At 40.4% G+C, this 22,928-nt stretch overlaps 2 protein-coding genes across 3 annotated transcripts; both read left to right on the top strand.

Moving 5' to 3' along the window:
• The first annotated feature begins 949 nt into the window (after window positions 1-949).
• Window positions 950-2,988, top strand: rbp7a (retinol binding protein 7a, cellular). The gene is made up of 4 exons (XM_084918392.1): window positions 950-1,486; window positions 1,654-1,832; window positions 1,944-2,045; window positions 2,176-2,988. The coding sequence occupies exons 1-4, from the start codon at window positions 1,414-1,416 to the stop codon at window positions 2,245-2,247; spliced, it is 426 nt and encodes a 141-aa protein (XP_084774518.1). The 5' UTR covers window positions 950-1,413; the 3' UTR covers window positions 2,248-2,988.
• A 1,221-nt stretch (window positions 2,989-4,209) lies between these two features.
• ube4b (ubiquitination factor E4B, UFD2 homolog (S. cerevisiae)) lies at window positions 4,210-22,409 on the top strand. Of its 2 annotated transcripts, XM_084917507.1 has the most exons (29): window positions 4,210-4,550; window positions 5,554-5,773; window positions 8,364-8,499; window positions 8,676-8,763; window positions 9,090-9,234; window positions 9,342-9,567; window positions 9,748-10,209; window positions 10,754-10,864; window positions 12,516-12,657; window positions 12,953-13,053; window positions 13,256-13,370; window positions 14,129-14,212; window positions 14,377-14,433; window positions 14,907-15,023; window positions 15,427-15,525; window positions 15,618-15,731; window positions 15,941-16,139; window positions 16,506-16,644; window positions 16,728-16,827; window positions 17,020-17,147; window positions 17,328-17,426; window positions 17,635-17,870; window positions 18,014-18,140; window positions 18,294-18,438; window positions 18,664-18,798; window positions 19,274-19,465; window positions 19,838-20,012; window positions 21,010-21,156; window positions 21,309-22,409. In XM_084917507.1, the coding sequence occupies exons 1-29, from the start codon at window positions 4,524-4,526 to the stop codon at window positions 21,371-21,373; spliced, it is 4,131 nt and encodes a 1,376-aa protein (XP_084773633.1). In that variant the 5' UTR covers window positions 4,210-4,523; the 3' UTR covers window positions 21,374-22,409. The 2 variants fall into 2 exon arrangements, with proteins under 2 accessions (XP_084773633.1, XP_084773632.1); XM_084917506.1 differs by lacking the exons at window positions 9,748-10,209; window positions 10,754-10,864.
• The last annotated feature ends 519 nt before the right edge of the window (window positions 22,410-22,928 follow it).

The following is a 22,928-nucleotide window of genomic DNA, read 5'->3' on the forward strand; positions in this document are numbered from 1 at the left end:
TTTACGCACATTTAGAGCGTTGGCAGGGAAAAAACCCTGACGTGGTTTTCCCATGTCACAAGACACCCGTCAGAAGAAGCAACAACAACACCCGAGTATTTGGATAAGTGCCCTGTGTTTCATTTATTTATTTTTTCCACACTTGATTTACATCAATCCTTTTCACACTGCATGCCAGATAATGCAAGAGTGTCACTATGTTCCTCATTGCACATAAAGGTGTGCCATTTTTACGTAAGCCCTGTTTGTAAGAAACAGCAGCTGTTTGATTCTGTTTATGTCTAAACTGGAATATTGAAATCCCTCTCCCTATACAACTATTATATAAATATAAAACCTTAAATGAGATAAGCATGATTTTTTTTTTTCTTTTAACTGGGAATATGTAGATTATTGAAACTCAGAGAGAGTCCAGTGCCACAGCAAATTCACACATAGTACAAAAACATTACAAAAAAAGATAAAGTGCTAGATAATGTATGCCTACCAGCTACTACACTACGAGATAAATACATATAATCACAATTTAAGATTTCTCTAACTGTGCAGTAAAAAGTATAGTGTGCAAATCGGTCAATATAACATTTACAGTCGTGAAAAATCAAGATTTCAACAGGACTGTGCAGCCCTTATTCCATGATTATTACCTATTATTATTATTATTATTATTATTACCTATATATATATTAGCTTGTAGAACCACCTTTAGAAACAGTAACTTGGAAGTTACAACTTTCTGTTTGATTTTTCAGTCAAACAGAAAGTGACATGGTTGTGGAGGAAGTTTGGTCCACTCTTCTATGGCTGTGCTGCCTTTTTCTTTCTAGAGAGAAGAGGCTTTGTCCCGGTGACGATTCCAACGATTCCAGCTGCTCCTTGCTGCTGCTTACCTTCTTAATTCCTATCGAAGCAATTAGGGTGGACTTAGTTTGTGTACTTAGTTATGTAAAATCTCTTTTCACATGGCTGTATTTACTGCAGTTATATAACAGAAATAGAGTGACTGCTTTGCCATCATTGTACAAGTGATTAATTCTGAGTAACTTTTTGTTTTATTAAAAGAAAAGGATAAAAGCCTTTCAGTCCGTCATTCAAATCCAAACACTGCTTCTGGATAACATGAACCATTAGGATTTGAATGCCATAAAGGCGTGATGCCTGGGGCAAATTTTCACAGCCATGTTTAAACTGAACTGTTGCACCAGTCTGACACGTCTGGCCTCTTCTTTACTCTGGAACAAATCAGTTCACCTCTCTCATCCTCAGGTGACAGGACACACCTGCCTCTGAGTCTCCTGATCTCATATAAACAGCATTTGCCTCAGCCTCCTCTCAGCAGTCTGCACCTGACCGGCTCAGGATCACCTTGCACTTACACGCTTCCCAAAAGAAGGGAAAGTCAAGTCCATCAGCATGCCTGCCAGCCTGAGTGGCAAATGGGAGATGATCAGCAATGTCAACTTTGACGACTACATGATTGCGCTGGGTAAGTCCGCGTGTTGTTTCCCTCCAGAGTATGTGCATTCACATCATTCAAAATGCACTTTTGTAGTAAAACGCGGCAGCGGGGCTATTTATCATTTAATTGAACTGTGCGAGAAATGAGAAAATGAATTTGTGCCTACTGTTCAACCTCTTTTTCCACTTTTCCAGGCATAAGCGCTTCCTTACGAAAAATTGCTGCAAAACTTACCTTAAAGAAAACAATTGAGCGGCAGGAGGACCAGTTCATCATCAAAACCACGAGCACTTTCCGAAACTACACGGTCACCTTCAAAGTGGGCCAGGAATTTAACGAGTTTACAAAGGGACTAGACAACAGACACCTGAAGGTGAATGGGAATGGCTAAAGTGTATCATAAATATCATAATTGGAAGGGTTTGTTTCATAGATAATTGATGCAGTCGTGATTCACGTTTTTGCTTCTCTGTTACCTGTGCAGTCACTCGTGAGATGGGAGGGGAACAAACTAATGTGTGAACAGACTGGAGAGAAGAAGAACAGGGGATGGACTCACTGGATTGAAGATGACAAGCTTCATCTGGTAAGACTGTGAATTTGGACATTCTACATAATACACAGAATTTAAAAACTATGTATTATTGAACTCATTTTAATCTGTTATATTTAAATAAAATGTAATTATTAAAACTTTTCTGACCTTTTCTCCTTAGGAGCTGTTCTGTGAAGGACAAGTCTGCAAGCAGGTTTATAAGAACGTTTCAAAGACGAGAGAAGAAGAGTGAAGAGTTGGAGGAGGATCTTGAGGTGGTCCAGAATTAGAAGGCTTTATGTAGTAGATCCATCAACGTAAAACCCTGACTGTGAAACCCACCCCGAGAGTTGCGACTGGTGTCTTCCCCGTTGCTTATGTACTCGGTTTAGGTGGAAACCTCTGTACTCTCAGGGTATGCATTTACACCACTAGATGGTATTGCTGCAATACTTTTGTCAGATGCTGGTCTGTCTGGTCCAGCAGCCTGTCGGTGCGTGCCTCTATCACAAACCGTCAAGAATGTTTATAGCACCATTCAGCTGACTGAAAAATGTATTTTTTGTTAAATATTTAGAGCTATGAGAAAAAGGAGACACGGGTGCTGCTTGTGCTCTCCGTCGTGCATTTTGTTCAATGTTTCTGTAAATTTCTCATTCATGCAAGAACATTTATAACCAGTGTAACTGAAAGTTATTCATAGAATGTTTGGAATACAGTTTTGTTGTATGTAATATGTGAGTAAGAAAAATAAATCTGATGTAAAAGTTGAAGCATTTTTTTTATTTTGTTCTTAGTAAACTGACAGGTTTTTGTTGTGCCATTAATCACACGTCACCATCGGATCGACCAGTAAAGTCACCGCACCCCGTCGGCTGAATGCTGCTGACACACTTCAACTATAAGTTACACTAATGCATACGATTTGCTGCTTGAGCTCTGCGGTAGAAGCTTCAGGTAACAGTAGTTTAGTGCTTCTGCAGCAATCGTGGTAACCAGAATGACTAAAGGACACTGAGCGGATTATCCCATGCAGGTCACACTTTGGGAAGAACCCCTCATGTCTCTTTGTAATTTAAAAGAGGTCATTCATCAGTGTGTGCAGCTAGTTTTTAAAGTTCAACCCTACTTGATAATTGCATAAATTGCCAGACAAATAGAAATGTGTTGAGGAAATTCTGCGCTCACAGCTGCCCTTCATTGATCCACTTCTGTGCCCAGAGAAAATGTCTCATCTGATTTGACTCTGCAGCACCACCTGTCAGCTACCTATGATCCACTCCCAGGCACTTCATACACTACTCACACTTTGCCTTAGGTGACCTAAATAGGTCACATGGGGTGGGGCAAGGTCTCACAGTGACTTTACCCTTAACCCCAGGAAATGGTAATGACCCACACCTGTTTTCACACCATCCACGACCCTCAGGACCACCTCCAAAGGGGACAGCCCCCACCTGGGACTCTCCATCTTCTTCGTTTGTTTTAAAAACTGAAGAAGCTTCTTGGATGGGAAGTGAAACATCTTCACAAACCTAAAGAAATCCAGTTGGCCTCTTTTTTTTCAATCTCAATACTCAATCCAGGACAGATATTTTTGCACTTTTATAAATGTGGCTGCATTTCTCAATGGACATACCATATATTCATGAGTATACCATAGAGTATAAATAGTAAATGAACTGGTACTTTCTAGTTAGTTGATCAGTCAAGTGGGGCTACTCAAGTTTTAAGTGTCTTGCCCAAGGATACTTGGGTACTTTGGCTACTGACTGCCTGTGTTTTTTTTAAAAATATATATTAATTACGGCGAGTTATTGCCAAAAATTGTAAAATTTGGTTGCCTATTTAGTTCATCTGGTGTACTGCCCACCCTGTCACACACGTGATGTGGCTGTAACTGCGTTAAAAATAAACAGGCATTAAAATAAAATGTATAGGCACATACTGTGCAGGCATCTTTACCTGGTGACAGATGATTGGCAATTACGTCACTAATATAAGTCTTTGCAGTGACCTTGCACCCCTCTGACTGGCCATGGTTCACGCACGCTCAGTTTGATGCGTTGTATGTGGTAAATGTGACCTCAGTTATAACCCGAGGTCACGCTAATGCAGGAGCGTTACATTAAAGAGACCTAAACAGACTTTTATACTTAAACAACAGATGAAATACTCCATTTATCTGTGCGACACGCTACGCACCCCCACCTTTGGTCCCTTTGGTCACGTGACTTGTGGAACCAAAATGGCCGCTGTTGTATTTTGACGTATAATAGCTAGCTACTTTTCTTTTTGTTTCATTCTTGGTAGAAAACCAGCAAACAGCAGACTTTTTGGGGGAACTATATTTCGCCATCCTCCGAATATCGGTGTCGTTTTTTATCTTGAAGACAATCAAAATCCTGACACATATATTTGTTGAACGAGTTAGACTATGCATATTTAGATCTAATACAAGCTAGCTAGCTGGCTCTGGCTGGCATATTAAAGCATTAGAAAGTGAAATAGCTAGCTGTCTTAGCTGGGATGATGGAGGAGTTGAGCGCAGATGAGGTAAGGTGACAATATGAATAAACGCTTACACAGGGAATTGAAATGATTTTACGTTACTGACGTTAGAAATGTACGTTTTGCAAATTCTTCCTTTACCCCTTTTAGGGGTATTGCTGCTAGCTGAGATGCTACAAAAACTAGCTGATGAAAGAAATACATTTTCGATAAATATCTCAGTTAGCTAGAACACGGCAGTAGGTGTCACGCAGTTTAACTCAAAGGCTAATTATTCACTTCTTATATTGGGAATATAAGAAGTGAAAGAACGAGAGGCGGATTTGGGCCGTGTTCTATTTAGCTGGAGCAGCTGGGTTGCTAAATGAAAGTAGCTAACGTAATGCTACAAGCTGGAGAACACTGCTCTTATATAAAGCATCGAACATATTTCAAGATATTGTTAGCCGCTTGTAAGTGGCAGATATTTTTCGGTGTTGTGTTTTGACAAGGAGATTAGGAAGGGAAGACGTTCTTTTTACTGATATGTTTTCGCATGTCACCTCGCGGCGGTTTAGCTGACAGTCAGAAATTAGCCTGCGAGACGACTCAGCATAAAAAAACACACACAGAGACCGGGCCACCATTGTGCAATCAGCCGTGGGCCGATGCATGGCCATTGAGCTGTTTATATGAAATCGCATACAGCATACTGCAGCTTACTGTTATCATTTTCAGCTGCTCGATTAGCATTCAGCAGAGTGTGCAGCAGATAATTTAGCTTTAACGTCGCTCCTCGGCCAAGCTGCGAAGATTGGTGTCCGCATCTGACTTTATTCGCGATGTTTTTCTTCAGATCTGACTTTAAAACGTATAACAAAGAAAATCTTTGCCTTAATGATCTGTCTTTTCTGGGCAATACATGCATAATTTGGTTATTCTTACAGTGTCCAGGCATTTATATACATACATATAAGTTTATTAATAACCTATTAATACATTTCAACATTATGCAGTTATGAAGAGCTACAGAGTTCTTTTAATGACCCTGTATATCTGCTCATTCAAGATTCGCAGGAGAAGACTGGCACGATTGGCAGGAGGACAAACGTCCCAGCCTAGCACCCCTCTCAGCACACCCCTGACATCCCCACAGAGAGAGACTCCACCTGGACCCCTCCCTGGACCCTCAGGTGCTGCACCCCAACCCGTGCCACCAGCTGCCTCTCAATCACTGGGCCTCAATGTCCACAGTGGTACCCCTGCCACATCCCCTATGGGCACCTCTGGTAAGAAATTAAAACAAGGTTCTGGGAATTTCCTATAAGGAAAAAAATATTGAAAAGGGGTTTGTAACATTGAATGATTCACAGTGTTAAAATATCAAAAATCCCCCAAATCAGGGCACACTGTGACAAAAAAGTGTACCCTGCTAGACACGAATGTTGAGCCCTCTAGTACAAAGGTAGAATGGAGGCTTCACTCATGCACAGGCTCTAGAAAATGCAGCAGAGATCCATGTATGGATACAGCAACAGTTTCCTGGCATTGTTTGTTGCTATGCATAGCCAGCTGCTTTAAAGGTTTTCCTTTTAGGCCCAGTGGTGCATTTCCTAAGTGATTAATAAGAAGAAGAAAATACTGTCAGTTTAACAAGCCAAACCTTCTCACTAACTTATTAATGTGTATTACATCTGACATTGGTAGCGTAATCATTCAACTGCATGATTGTTGTATAACCAGGAGAGAGCTGTTAATTCCAGCCCGCTATCCGGAGTAAGAGCCTCTGTTAATCAGATTTCTCGCTACCTGTCTGCAGTAGTCAGTAAGCAACTTAAAAATTCCAATCTGAGCCTTTGCTAACCCAGACTGACTAAACAGTTGGTTCTTCCTTAAGCAACAGCTGTGACATGAATTCTCAAACTGTACATGGTTCATTCATGTCATATCTTTGTGTGGTTCCCAGTGGTAAGTGTTAGAGAATGGTAGTAAAAAAGTGCCGTATTTTCAGCATTAAACGTCATCTTTGATTACAATATCAGGAAAGATTAAGACGATAAAAACTATTTTGTATAAACGTCTTGATGCATTCTCAATCATCCAGGAAAGTAAAACTCCAAAAGTTAATTCTGTTCATCTGGACGTAGCGTTTTGTGGGAGAAACGTTTCGTCACTCATCTAAGTGACTTCTTCAGTCACAGCTGACTGCAGGTTTCCCCAAATCTTATGAACAGTACATTTGCATAATGACTGAAACCAGTCATGATACAATGCTGTGATTGCAGCCATTCCCCAACTCTCTGTGAATGGGACTCATGGCCATTGATCAGTGGTCTTAGATCAGTGGGTTTTGGTCGGTGGTTGTTGATCAATGGTCATGAGAATTTGCGCAATTAGGATTAAGGAACTGACCTCCCAGCCCATTGTTCCTTCAGTGGGCTGGTTTTCAGTCATTATCAGCTGAGACTGAAGAAGTCACTTGGATGAGTGACGAAACGTTTCTCCCACAATCATTTCAAAGTCAAAGCCTCAAACCTGCTGTTTCTTCTTTAAAAACTTGTTGATAATGTATATTAATATTTTCTTCATTTCTTTTTTTTTTTTTCTGGAAAATGTATCCTTTTTTTCCCTGACTACTGCCACAACTTTAGGGCCTTTTTGCACATCCTTTTCCTCATTTCCGCTTCCTACATTTCTTGATCTTTTCATGTCATCACACTCTGATATTATGCCAGCCATGTATAGATGTATTTACTGCGTATGTCCTAGATTTTAGTCTACATTTACTGACATAGAAAATTAGGAGTTTCCCTTTGATCACAACATCCAAATGCATTTGTCAGTCCACACGCAAAGCATTTGATTGGTTTATTCTTTTTGTTTCAAAATATTTTCATTGAATACATCAGAAAATAGGATTTAATGTGAAAGGTAACTCGAGGGCATTTCAAAGAGGAATCAGCCCTGTGTGCTGTGCAGTTCACTGGTAAAGGTGTCTTGTTTTCTTTCTGTACAAAGGCCAGTTGAAAGTGAAGAGTAAACATGACTGATGTTTGGTTTTACGTGACTGTTTGACATCAATGACCTGGATCCATCATGTTTTTTGTTTCGATTTAATTTCCTCAGAGTTCTTAGTGTGCTTTTTTGACTATGTCGTTACCATAATCGCTGTATGTTGGGACTGATTATACCGTGAAAGCAATAAAAAGATTAGAAAAATCTATAAAAAAGGAAAAGACATGATAGACTAAAATTCAACGCTGTGCAAAGGATTTAAAGTGTACAGTAGGAATCAATACAGTCAATATTTTTCATTTCTCCAAAACTTTAGTTCATCTGAGGGGTTGGTGAGTTATGTCAAACTTAAAGTCAGAGCTTTCTGCGTCACAAAAGTAGCTTTCAAACCTCTGCTCACCACATAACATGGTAGGGAGCAGGTTACATTCAGTTTTGATTTAAAGGCTTGGGGGATTTTTGTGTTTCTCTTAATGTAAGTGCACAAACTGTGCAACTTTCAATCAATACAATTAATTTCACTTTGATCTGCTGACAGACTAAAGTGACTTTGTTAGGCTGTGGAAGAATAACAGCAATGTTATATTGTATGCAGTTTAAAGTCCTCACGTATGCACTCAGCATTGCAATAATTAACTCAAATTAAACATTTTTCTTACTGCTCTGTGCACACAGACCGCTACACCTGTGTTGAAAAACACGAGAAAAAAAAATTAAAAACAAAAGCAAGCAAATTTAAAACCTTACTATTTCCATTTTATCTGAAGATAGAGGCACAAGAAACCCTCCAGAAATGTGTCAGATTTGATTCATTTTTGTCATTGTTGTTCAGAGAGATTCACTTGTGGTGTTTTGTTCTTCCAGGGGTCGCTTATGGTAGTCAGAGCAGCGAGGGTGTGAGCTCACTCTCCAGCTCCCCCTCCAACAGCCTTGAGACTCAGTCCCAGAGTTTGTCCCGATCGCAGAGCATGGATATCGACCCTGCCTCCTGTGAAAAGAGGTGAGAGCGTCTCCTGTGTCCGATTGCCCTACCCAGCTTCTGTATTCATTCTCAAATACTCCTTATCTGTGGAATTAGATAAATATTGACACTGTGTACGATTGAGCTTGGAGTAATAGCATAGTTTGCTTGGAGATAATGGCTTATTAAGAACTGTGGTTTCTCTTTTATTCCAGCATGTCCCAGGTGGATGTGGACTCAGGGATAGAGAACATGGAGGTGGAGGACAGTGACCGCAGGGAGAAGAGAAACTTGACTGAGAAGGTAAGCAGATAGAGTGAACATTAATCAAAAGATGTTGCCTCCTGGACTTTGACCATATCTATCAGGATATCAAGAAAGTCCTAAATGAATAAACATTAAAGGAGTGTCTGGTTGTTTGCAGACGGGTGACTTTCCACAAACGCTATTCTTGGTTTCATTTTTGTTTATATCAACTCATTCACACGTACCTCTGTTGTTTCTTGCTCAGCCAGAGAGATCATGAGATAACGAGTATCCTGAGACTCAGTAATGCTTGTTCATTATGCATGTTTTTTTTGTTTTGTTTTTTAAATCAAGGCTTCACTGGTTTTTTTTCTGCATCTTAGGAAACTTCTGCAAACTCAGATGTCTCTGAAGAACAGGCCCTGCAGCTCATTTGCAAGATTCTCCGCGTATCGTGGAAGGAGCAGGATAGAGATGTCATCTTTCTCCCTTCACTGGCTGCAGAGTTTCACCAGAACCCTAAAGAAGGTAACGCCACTAAACAACAGCTTTGACCATAAAAAGCTGATTCATCAAAACGTTGTTTTTGCATACGTGGGAGGCTCGTCCGACTGTTGTTATGTTTTCTCCTGCAGTATACTCTGACTTCAAAGACCTCATCAGCCAGATCCTGATGGAAGTCTTAATGATGTCCACCCAGTCACGTGTCCACAACCCCTTCGCCAGCTTGACAGCCACCTCACAGCCAATTGCAGCAGCCAAATCCCCCGACCATCGTCTGACACTGGTGCAGCCCTCCAGCCAAGGTGGAAGCCCAATGGGCCCTAGCGCTGGATCCTTTGGAGCCAGCTCTCTGTCCAGGCAAGTGCCATGAGTCATTATTAAGCTTGCGGAGACATATCAAGGCTGTTGATTGGGCTGTTTTTTCTATTTACTTTATTATCATGCTGCCATGTTCTTCCCAGTCTTTTTCATCATGCTTTAATCATTTCTGTTTTTAAGGCTTTAAGATCATTCTTGTCTTAACAATGTTATCCACAGTCTGTATGGCTGTGGTAGTCCTCACCCAGTGGCTTTGGATGCAGCCAAGAGGACCTCCCCCTCTCTCCTCACCCCTACTACACCGTCTACCCCACAGTTCGTTGTTCCCCCCAGCCCACCTGCTTCCACTCCTCCACGGCACTCCCTCAGTGCTCCATCTGCCCCCGTGCCCATTTCCCAAAGGTATCGCCCTTACTCGGTCACCACTCCCTGGGTGGCTCCTTCCCCAACAAGCCCGAGTCACAGAGGGTTTAGTTTCCCTGGACCCTCTCCCAGCCCTGCAGGACCCTCTGTTCCCCCCAACACTCCAGTTTCTGTGCCACCACCTTCCCCCCAGTCTTTATCCTTGAGCTCACCTATGGGTCACAACCAACCCTCCTCTGCAACCTCTCCTATGGTGCCTCCTTCTCCCAGACTGAACACTCGACAGGCTGCCTTTGCTGCCAGGATGCCTCCATCTAGGTATCTAAACTGTCACCTGCATGTCAGAGTGGAGTGCAAACGCAAGCCAACATACTAAAGCCTGAACCTTTGGTGATGTTTCTGTTCATCACTGGTTATATCTGCTCCTACATTAACTTTCCTGCATTTAGAAGTTACTAGCACTTTAACATTTCTGTGGTTAAAATCTTGTGAGAAAATGAGATTTAAAAAATGCTACCTCTACCACAAAGTAACTATTTAAATTTAGGCAATTAAAAAAAAATAATACATACATTTAATATTAACAGCTGTAGTTCTTTGTATAAGGTCATCATGGCACAGAGCTAGCATGAGTGTGCTAAAGCGATAGAAAACTGGTTTAAAAAGAGAGAAAGTAGTCTCCATGAAAGCATGCATCTTCCCTGTGCTCCCTTTCTTATTTCCTTTTTTGTTTGTTTGTTACTGTTCCACATTTGTCTTGATGCTTCCCCCCTGTTGGCTTTCTGTCTCCTCATGCTTGTGCATCATCCTCCTTTCTTCCAGTCTTTCTCTCATTTCACCTGTTTTTCTCTCGTCCTGTCAGCCCCTTTTCGTTCCTGTTTTTTGCCCTCTCTGACATATCTCAGGACAGCGATGATGAAGATTCTCAGGAGGAGCAGGAGGAGGATATTTCACAGGTTCAATTTGGGTCCAGGTACACCACTGCGTGGTGTGTGTTAATGCGCGTGTGTGTGCACGCTTGCTCAGGGATGGGCTCTGATGCATGTTCCAGCGGGTCCGGTAGGCTTGCCACTAACCGTGCACAAAGACGGCAGGCGAGATTAAAGAAGATTAAACCATGTTTAGGAGTGTTTTGGTCATCGACATTCAGAGATAAATACCCATAACTATAAATTTTAGTACATGCAATATGGAGGTAAGTAATAACCACATTAACTCTTCTGCAAACGGCTTCAAGATGTAGAAAATCTTCAGTGCTATGAATGGCTCATTAATGACTCTGCGTTTCTGTCTGTATAAGAATCCATTTTTACGTTCGCATCTTTCTTTTTAAGAAGGAGAAATCACCCTTAGCTCAAAGACATGTGAGCCACTGTTTCATCATTATGTAACCCAATCAGACAACATTAGATATTTATGTATAAGCCTACCAAACCCGTATTTTGTGTTTTTGATTGCAAACATTGGAAGTAACATCATGAATCCCTGACTGCAGAACTTCAAGCTCTCTGGCACTGCCCTGCCTTTGATTCATAAATGGAGAATTATATCTCTAAGAAAATATTGTTGCTTACTATTTAAAACCATCATTTAGCCAGTATATGTGTATATATGTATGTGCACAGAAATACAGAATATATTGCTCACATTAGTAAATTAAATCTACTTTGTTGATATCTCTTTTTTTATGCTGTGGCTCAGAGAAGTTTGGAAGAGGTTTGACCTTTGCAGCTTTAATTTGTTTCTGTTGTCTAAATCATCTTGACATTATTTTAGACTAATATGGAAATTGATTGACAGCAAGGCTTTTTATATATATATATATATATATATATATATATATATATATATATATATATAGCTAGCTGAGAAACCCATAGAAAATCATTTTGATTCTTCTTGTTCAAATGTTTTAGCTCACACTTTCATTGAGTTTGTCTTCATTGTAGCCTCATTTGTGTTCATTGTAGCTTATAGGATCCATATCTTCAGTAGCAAAGTTGCCTAAAAATCAAACCGTATGTGTTTTTGTTTGTTTGTTTGTTTTATTTGAGGACCATAAGTACAAACCTTAAAAAGGGTTGATGAAATAAAGTAATTTGATTGAGTACCGACATTAACATTCTCTTGCAAGGAGCCGAGAAACTGTTCCTCACAGTAGCAGAAACAGTTCATCTAATTCACATTTGAGTTCAGTTTGCTTCTTATCTTATTGAAGAAAGAAAAAAATCTGTAGCGCTCGACCGATATAGGACTTTTTAAGACTCATACTGGTATTTGGTGATTTAGAAAAAAAAAATTATATCGGCCATTTGTTTTTCTTTTGGGTTTTTTTTGTTTGTTTTTTTCAGGCACACAAAACATAAACAGATTCCCTTTTTCTTACATGTAATTTGTGTGCTCTTACTGAGTTGACATGACAATACAGTTTAACACTAATCTTATTTTACCATCTGCTCGGATCACCTGGTGGTTGAATTTTGCAATGCTACCTTTAAAGTGCTTTAGTTTGTCGTCTTTCAGGACTTTTCAGGAAATTTTGATTCTAATGCTACGTCTGTCCACACTGTGACATTTCCTGTTATTTGATGAGCCCCTCTGTCTGTGTCTAATTTTTTTTGTAGTCTTGGGGCATGTGGAGGGGGGATGTCCTGCGAATCAGCCAGCGACCGCTTCACCATTGAAACATGCAAAGAGACAGAGATGCTGAACTACCTCATTGAGCGTTTTGACAGTGTTGGCATGGAGGAGAGGAAAGCTCCCAAGGTAGATGACAATCTGTGAGACCAATAAATATCCCGACCAGGATTTATAGCAGATGATTTATTTTTCTTTCCTAAAATATTTAAGATTTGAGATCAAAATCATAATAAGAGCTGATATATAAAGGTCTTTAATATGTTCTTCATGTTTCAATTGTTTTAAAATGCGCTGAGTATAGAAGAACAGGTTGTGCTTTGTAGACTAGCTGCAGGCATTAGGCATAGCTCGTCACATAACACTTTTTTTTTTTTAAATCACACTGCAGTCGTTCTCACTCTTCTCTCTGTTTCTTTCTCAGATGTGTAGCCAACCAAATGTCAGCCAGCTTCTCAGTAACATTCGCTCTCAGTGTATTTCCCATGTTGCCCTGGTCCTTCAAGGCGCTCTGACCCAGCCTCGGTAAGAAGCCATCCATTAACTCAGACGATCTCTGGGTTTTTACTTCTTTCTTTTTTTTTTTTTTTTTTTTTAATGCTCTCACCATATTTGTGCATGTTCCATTCCTTTTCCCTCTCTGTATCCATAGCAACTAGTCATTCACCTTGTCTCCAAATGTGTGATTTATTAATTTATTTATTTGCCGTGTGTTTACTACTTTTAGGAGCCCTCTCCAACAGTCTCTGCTGGTACCTTACATGCTGTGTCGGAACCTTCCATATGGCTTTATTCAGGAGCTGGTGCGCATTACTCACCAGGAGGATGAAGTATTCAGACAGGTGACGAGCACATCCATCCATTCTTTTGGATCTGTTTATGTTTACTCAAAGCTGTGGGTTTTTTCCAAAAGAATTCTTACTGCTGCACTCATTTGTTTCCTGTGCACTATGGCTCATACTGTTTGGTACAGACCGGCTCTTTACACACACCCATAAATAATCTAGTTAACTGTAATTAATGGGGATGAATCAGTTTAAAAAGGTGGAACTGTATTTCTTCATATTTCTTCATAACAGCTGGAGATGATCTCATACAGCCATATACAGTTTGTACTGGGTGATTCAACTAAGCAAAGCCCAAATATCCATTTTTAATTGTCAGGTTCAGCACAGATAGAACTGGAAAGTCTGCACGCTGAAGCTTTACCAGCCCAGCATGACTGTAAACAGACTGTACTAGGTTGAATCTTTCACACTGTGTTTCTCTGGGTTGATCCTGCAAAGCCAGAAATGATAATTCGTTACAAAAACATCCTTGCCCTTTTTTTCCCCAACCTATTTCTCCTGTAGATGGAGCACCTAAATTTAAACAGCTAGAAGGTGACGCCTTGACGCCTTTATTCCCCCCATATTTTGCCATCTGCTTGTCCAGATGCATGAATATAAAAATGTAAAAACAGAGTGATTCCATGTTTAGGGCAGCTAGTTAAACACCCTCACGGTGATGTGTAAATACAGACCGTGTGAACGTTTCTCCAAGGTCAAAATGCACTGAAGCACTGAAGCATGCTGTTTAATGTGTTGTTGTTTTTATTTAGATCTTCATCCCTATCCTCCACGGCCTGGCTCTTGCAGTCAAAGAATGTTCCTTTGACAGTGACAACTTTAAATTTCCCCTCATGGTAAGGAGACATTGTCCTGGTCTTTCCTGCAGCTGCAGTAATTCTGTAGGGAATATATCATACAGCATGGGATGAAGTACACATCCACGCAACTCATTTTTAGCACAGTTCACGTGTTGGGTTGTAATCCTTTTCTGACCTGATGTCTGTTTTTGATTTTACAGGCATTAGCTGAGCTTTGTGAAATTAAGTTCGGAAAGACTCACCCGGTATGCAATTTGGTAAGTATACAAATGGAAAGGTAAAGCTACATCGTAACACCTGAGTGTTGTTCACTGGGTCCTTATGGCTCCAATTATTATGGACATCTGTTGTGAAAGCAGTTTGGTTACCTTGAGCTTATTAATAAATGTAGCTGTTGTAAATGTACTTTCCTCATACCAGGAAGGTATGAACTCTGCCTGTTGTGAGACATTTTCCTGTTACATGGAAAAAGGGCAAGAGGATATTCCCCGGTGGAGGGGTGGGGTCTCTTAGCTCTCTTAGTGTTTGTTATCTATCCAATAATATTCTTTACTTAAAATACTGTGGAATTAATTGAGGCATAATTAGCCATTTAGCTTCACTTACGGAAAATGAGTTATGAGTTACAGTTACTGTTGATTAGTATATAATATATAAATGTATAAATCAGTGTTATTAACCACACTTGACAATAACATGTATTAAATCAATGACTGTGTAATGTGTGCAGGTAACATCACTGCCTTTGTGGTGTCCCAAACCTCTGAGCCCTGGATGTGGCAGAGAGATTCAGAGACTGTCCTACCTGGGAGCCTTTTTCGGCCTCTCTGTGTTCGCTGAGGATGATGTGAGTTGTTCTCTACGATGAGTTGTACTTTGTCTGAATCTCAAATAAATCCGGAGTGTCAAACGTAAGGCCCAGGGGCCAGAATCAGCCCGACTCCAATCGGTCTGAGTGAATGGCTTAGGAAAAGGTGAAGGAGGGCATAAATTGTGGACTTTTAACTGTCTTATCAGAAGTTTTTCTACTTCTCCTACTGATGAGGACTTCCCCTGTGACCCTTCTTATTACACCATATTATTATTATTGTCATATTATCTAATTAAGTAAAGGATAAACTATGGGAAGTAACGCAAACCTCATTTTTAAAAAAAAACAGAACAAAACTGAAAAGTACCAACCATTTCAATGACAAAAGGCTTTGTTTTTTTTGCCTTTTTTTTTTCTTTCTTTCTTTCTTTTTTTTTAGACAAAAGTTGGAGACAAATACTTCTCCGGCCCGGCCATCACCATGGAGAACACACGAGTCGTCAGCCAGTCACTGCAGCACTACCTGGAGTCTGCAAGGGTAAGTCTCTATTTCATGTTTTTATTTTTAATAGTTGTTTTATCCAGCAGTGTGGAATGATGTTGTTTATTGATTTATTTTTTTAAAATCAGGGTGACATGTTCAAAGTTCTCCACAACATCCTGCTAAACAGTGAAACGCGGGAGTTGGCTCTTAATTACATGGCAGCTCTAGTCAACTACAATGTGAAGAAAGCCCAGATGCAGGTAAAGTTGTATGTTTTACAGTCAGCGCTGCTGATAAAATTGATGTTTTTGATATTACTAGATTCAGACCATAAGGAACAAACGTGATTAAAAGTATATTAATTTTAGAAGTCATTCTTGATATTATTTAGTCTTCGGGGGCAGGTGTTTACTGTGTGTTTGTAAAGATTTTAATAAAAAAACAAACCCCACATTCTCCTCTCTTCCAGACTGATGACAAGCTGGTTTCGACAGACGGTTTCATGCTCAACTTCTTATGGGTGCTGCAACAGCTGAGCATGAAGATCAAGTTAGAGACAGTGGATCCCTACTATATTTTCCATCCACGGTGTCGCCTTGTCGTCAGTCTTGAGGAAACGCGTCTCAAAGCCACCATGGACGAGCTCAAGGCCTGGCTGTCTGAACTACGTAAGCTGGCATAACCAGAAATGCTCAGATACATATGATCATTTCAGTAAATCTAAGTGGACCGCATAGGTTTTAAAGAGGGCGGTCGTTAAAGATAAATATCAGTTGCATGTGAACTCGTAATTCTGCAGTTCTCATGAACTAATCCTAAGCATATCAGAGCCACAGTTTTATTTTGTTTTGGGGTATTTTTAACTAATCTAATTGGTTAAAAGAGTCACTTTGTTGCTTTGATGCTGTGAATGAAATCTTTTAAATCTGTGGGCTTAGTAGTGTTACATGATAACCTAGGTCACTAACTTTGTAGAGACAAAAGCTGATATTTGTGTCCTTATAACCATAAATTTCATCTGTGAATATGTACAGATAAAGACCCCGCCAAGTTCACAGAACCCAAATTTCCTACCGAGTGTTTCTTTCTGACGCTTCACACCCACCACTTATCCATCCTGCCTGGCTGCCGGCGCTACATCCGGAGATTACGAGCCATCCGCGAACTCAACAGGTACACGCTCGCACATCTACACAGACAATCATATCGTGTTAAGTGTATGCGTGTGTATTAATACTGCTATTTTTATCTTTTAGGACTGTAGAGGAGCTCAAAAACAGTGAGAGCCAGTGGAAAGATTCTCCCCTGGCGAGTCGACACAGAGAGATGCTCAAACGCTGCAAAACTCAGCTTAAGGTCAGTGTTACGTGCTTGTAGATGGAGCCACTGTCTTAATTCATTTAATGATCAAACATCAAGGACCAATTTAAATGTAGAGATGTGAGAATGCTCTCAGCATTTCTTGGTTGGGTATATTTGGAAGACACGCGTGGCTGATTTTGGCACGGAGCATGTTTACAGACGGGTGATTGTTACTGTGTGTGACAGAAACTGGTGCGAGCCAAAGCTTGTGCTGATGTGGGCCTTCTGGATGAGAACCTGCTCCGCAGATGTCTGCAGTTTTACAGCACAGTCATCCAGCTCATTCTTCGCATGGTGGACCCCACCTACCCCAAGTTAGTCACCTCTCCTCTGACGCACCATGTTGCCATTCGTTTTGATATCGATGTCAGAGGAACAGCTGTGGCATCACGCAGTTTGTCTGTTTTTTCCCAGTATTTTTTTTTTTTTTTGCTTCACTTCAGTTTATTGTTAAATCAAGAAGTAATATGTTTGTTTTTCCCTCCCTTGCGCAGCATTAACCTGCCTCTGAACCCCGAGATTCCCAAAAGTTTTGCCGCTCTGCCCGAGTTTTACATTGAAGATGTGGCAGAGTTTCTGCTTTTTGTTGTGCAGTAAGTCCTCTGCTCTCTGCTCATCTATCATGTTTTAATGACTGTCCTGTGGAGGGCAGTAATAAAATGTTAACAGGAAGGAACGATGAGGGGGAAAATACAGATATTAAATGCTTAACAGGTCTATAAATGTGTATATACATGTATAAATCCATAATTTCCAGTGAATTTTGTGAGGAAATAAGGGATTTGTGAACTTTTCTCCCAGGTACTCACCCCAGGTTTTATATGAGCCATGTGTCCAGGACATTGTCACCTTCTTGGTGGTGTTCATCTGCAGTCAGAACTACATCAGGAACCCCTACCTTATCGCCAAGTTGGTGGAGGTGCTGTTCGTCACCAACCCCGCTGTTCAGCCTCGTACTCAGCGATTCTCTGAAATGATGGAGAACCACCCGTTGTCCGTCAAACACCTGGTCCCTGCTCTCATGAAGTTTTACACTGGTGAGCTTTACGTTGTGCTGCAGTTCTCTGCTGATGTTGTGCTCGATAGAATAAAAATCCAACTGGCACGTGTTTATTCTTTACTACAAGTTGTGATCTTTTCAAGAAAAAAGTTCACTAAAATCTTTCCCTCCTCTGGTCAGATGTTGAGCATACCGGTGCTACCAGTGAGTTTTACGATAAGTTCACTATACGGTACCATATCAGCACGATCTTCAAGAGCCTCTGGCAAAACATTGCCCACCATGGAACCTTCATGGAGGAGTTCAAGTGAGTTTGCTATTGACAAAAACAGCAGTTGCAATGTTTAATTTATTTATTTTTTTCCTTATTTTAAAGAAATTGTGGTTTAGAGTGTGTGGCTGTATGACTTTTCCAGCCTCACATCCTCTTCTGTCTCCTTTTGTCCTTCTTTCACACCAGCTCTGGCAAGCAGTTTGTGCGCTACATCAACATGCTGATTAATGACACCACCTTCTTGTTAGATGAGAGCCTTGAATCCCTGAAGCGTATTCATGAAGTTCAAGAGGAGATGAAGAATAAAGAGCAGTGGGAGCAGCTGCCAAGGGTCAGTGCTCAGTTTTTAGGATCCTATATTTGTTTATCAGTTTTTACAGAGTCTAGCAAAGACAAAACTGTTAGAGGTCATGTTTTATCAGATTATCGCTTCATTCACAGTTGTGCTGAGCTGTGAAGACAGGCAGAAGGTTACTGCCATTGTATAGGGTAACTTATTTATTATTTTGTCTTTTTTTTTGTTGTTGTTTTTTGGGGGGGTTGTACAAATTTTCAGGAGCAGCAGCAGAGTCGTCAGTCCCAGCTGACTCAGGATGAGCGGGTGTCCCGCTCCTATCTGGCCCTGGCTACCGAAACAGTTGAAATGTTCCACATCCTCACCAAGCAGGTCCAGAAGCCTTTCCTAAGGCCTGTGAGTGTCACTGTTACCAATGAACACTTGATGTATTCTAGAGATTTATTCTCAGTTATACAAGTAATATAAAGGAAGCATTATTTGCCATTTTCCTCCAGGCATAGCATAGAATAGGTACGTTGTCATTCAAACATACACCAGTTAGTGCACGTTAGAACAAAATGTTGGTCCATTGACTCGACATTGGACTAATGTATGCATCCATCCACCCATCCATACATCCATCCATCTTCCCTTTTCCACAGCAATAAAACAGCAAAAAACAATGTATATCATTATTCCAGACATAATGCACTGCCATGAATATACAGTAATGTGAAACAGTCCAGGGACAGTTTCAGAATGTACCTTGTTTATGTATAAGAGGGGTGTGGGGGTTATGGAGAGTTCATCAGTCTGATGTCTTGGGCAATGAAACTATTGGAGAATCTATAGATGTGCTTCTCTAAACAGTGGCTCCTTCTTCACACAGGAGCTGGGGCCTCGTTTAGCTGCCATGCTGAACTTTAACCTCCAGCAGCTGTGCGGGCCCAAGTGTCGGGACCTGAAGGTGGAGAACCCAGAGAAGTATGGCTTTGAGCCCAAGAAACTCCTAGACCAGCTGACAGACATCTACCTGCAGCTAGACTGTGCTCGCTTTGCTAAAGCTATAGCAGATGACCAGGTTGGCACTGATGGGGAAGGGGGAAAATTTGATGTCCAGTCTACATTTAGTTATCCTGAATCATCTGTCGTGACTTCATTGCTGTGCCAGTTAGCATGAATTCTCTACTGCACGTGGAGAATATGGTGTATATATATAATTCCTGATTTGTTGAGAGAACAAAGAGAACGTTATGAATGATGAAGCCACATTATTGCACATTATTGTTGTCAGATTTACATCAGAACATATATGTATGAAACGCAGCAGTTGCTTGTTGTGTGCATTATCAAAATCTGTGTAAGTGTGAAGACGTGACTTAAATTTCAAATCTGTGATGTGATGACAGTAAGGTACTGAAGTCTGACCTCAGGGACTTGTTGCTCTTTGCAGAGGTCATACAGCCGTGAACTCTTTGAGGAGGTGATCTCAAAGATGAGGAAGGCTGGCATTAAGTCCTCAATTGCTATTGAGAAATTCAAGCTGCTATCGGAGAAGGTGGAGGAAATAGTCGCCAAGAACTCCCAGTCTGAAATGGACTACAGTGATGCACCGGATGAGTTCAAAGGTGTGTGAAAGACTGTGTTTAAACAGCACAACTAGAACTTTTGAATCTGGTTATGCAGCAATGGTAAAGCAAATCATCTTTCCCACAGCTGGTTTAATAACATCTCACTCTGATATGTGCTGTATCGTTAAATTAATCTATCTAGATCACTTCAGAGTAATGTATTGAGATCCTCAAATAACATCCATATAAAAATAACGGGTTACATTGCGCTGCTTCTGAAAGCATCATATTAAATATCTTTCTAGGTCTTCAAATGCAGTTTTTAAATAATATTGTCATTGTGTAAAAGACTGAACTGTGACCTCGGGTCAGTCAATGACAGACGGGATCTTTAACGGCCTCTTCTGCTATTGAATTCCAGACATGTGTGGTGGATTTTGAAGCTCACACTGGTCATCTAGACAGCTTAGTGCAAGGCTATCGAGTAACCACAGACTTAATATAATCTAGAAAGAGTATGTGGTCTGCGTGCCTCCTTTGATTCTCAGATATGCCAGCCAGCCCACCACAGTTGATGGGAGTGTGCCATACAGGAGACTTGAGTATCAGCTGTCTGTGTAGATGAAATCTCCCACGACAGGTTTTATTTTTGTAGCACCGGAGTCCTACTGTAACAACCTTGTGACATTTCAACACAGAGCCCCACGCCACCAAACGCTCTGTATCGGACTTCATGGGAAATTTTGTTTACTAGTGTTTTGATAGGTGCATCAATATTGTGGTCATATAAAACATTTTTTGGACATGTGACAGGCTCCTACACAAACCAACATGGGCACACATGTATGTCACTTGCTGATTACATTTATTTATTTATTGTTTTTACGCTTAAACAAAGAAGTTTAATTTTAATATTTTTGCTTTTAATGTTGTAATACTGGTCCCTCTCCTTATCCAATCAGGGCGCCAGTGCTGCTGGTGATGAATCTGATTTTTAGTGTAGCATCTCGCTTGTAATTGTCTGTAAAATCTGTTTGTGACTGTGTTACAACAGACCCTCTGATGGACACGCTGATGACCGATCCTGTGATGCTGCCTTCGGGGAACATCATGGACAGATCCATCATCTTACGCCACCTGCTCAACTCCCCCACTGATCCCTTCAACAGGCAGCCACTCACAGAGAACATGCTGGAGTCAGGTAACCCCACCATTTATCCTTTTACTTTATTTATTTTAAACAGATGATGTAAATAAGTGTTGCTGTTTAAGGTACGCAAGATAATGCACTTATAGCTGGAGTCGAGGCTAATAATTTCAGGATGCCTAAATGTCACAATGTTAATTCCACAGTGCCTGAACTGAAGGAGAGGATCCACACCTGGATGAGGGAGAAACAGGGTGGACGGGGTGTCTAAGGACTACGTCACTGATGTCTGGCTAATCATCATTAAGGGATCGGTCCAAATCACCTGAATTCAGCATCACTACTACCAATGAGAACAAAAAAAACAAACATTTTGAATGGAGAGGAAAAAAAGGAGACTTGATTTGATAATTTTTTTTCTTTTTTTCTTTTTTTTTTTGCATTTACCCTTTTTGTCTCAAACCATTACCATGGTTCTAAAACAAAACATAATAAAGCTAAGACTTTTAAGTTTTTCTCATGAGTTTGTGTATATATATATATACATATATATATAAAAAATATATATATCAAAGTATATACATTAATTTAACAATAGTGCATTATAAAGCTGCAGAAACCATTACCAACAGGTTTACCTGCGAGGTGCATACAGTCTCTTCATTGATCACCTTCCTTTATGGTTCTCATTTTGTTTGGTATTACTGAGTCTGGTTGGGTTCTGATAAAACTGTTAGCCTCAAGTTTTCTTTATCAAGACTTGTGACGGTAATGAGTTTGAGTCCACGTAATGTTTAATGGTGTCCCAGAGATAACTTATGCACAGTTTGTGCTTGTAGAAGAGGTTCAGGATTGGGAATACCCTAAACTAATCCTCAGTGTCAGCTTTTGTTTTGAGTAAAGTAGGAAGATGAGCTGTGGCTCACAATGATAAAGTGTGCCCAAATTTTCCTTCTCGGTCACGTTTTCCCTGCTGACTTTGATAGATTGAATTTACTTGTGTGTGTGTGTGTGTGTGTGTGTGTGTGTGTGTACGGCCTTAAGTCAAGAACCTCCTGAGCGCCACGTGCACATGTAATCCCCATTTTAGGTCTAGTGGAAGGACCGTGAGAATGTAGCATGATCACCTGAAGCACCATCCTAGGAGCACACCATTAAGTCATCTCACCTTAAAATGGTCTCTTTCAAATAGCACTGTACCTAACTTGACCTTGCTGACCTTAACTGTACAGGAAATTATTTCCTTTAACCACATACCTGTTTTGGAAGCTAGGATTTTGAACTCGAATAAATGATGATGCACATTATTTCACAACTGGTCACCATTTTTTTTCCCCTTCAAACTGATGTCTTAGTGGCTTTGTTTAGTATCTTTTTTTTTTAAATTTAAGTTTAGTGTAAGTAAAGAAAACAAAGACGCCCATGACAAGAGACAAAATAACAGATCAGTTGCATTTTATTTATACAGTGCCAAATTACAACTGTTGCCTCAGGAAGCTTTATATTATAAGGTGAAGACCAGGAGGAGGCAGGACAAAAGACACATTGGAACAGAGAGGGAAAAACAACTACATAAATAGCAAAAAAAAAAAAAAGCTGGATGTGGCAATTATAATGCAAACCTGTTTTCATTTTGTGTCAGCAAAGGTAACAAAAAAGTTGCAATCTTTTTTTGGAATGTGAATAGGTTAGTCATTGTTCTCAATTAAACTTGGTGACAGTCCAGTATTTACTGGCAAGGACACCTGTTAAACTTTTAAATCCAAGTTCATTCCAAAAAGAAACTGCAACTGCAAAAATATCACAGGAAAGTGAATTGCTTTGAA

Source organism: Perissodus microlepis, chromosome 20, assembly GCF_051167445.1.
Source record: "Perissodus microlepis isolate ML-2025 ecotype Zambia chromosome 20, ASM5116744v1, whole genome shotgun sequence".
NCBI classification, from domain to species: Eukaryota; Metazoa; Chordata; class Actinopteri; order Cichliformes; family Cichlidae; genus Perissodus; species Perissodus microlepis.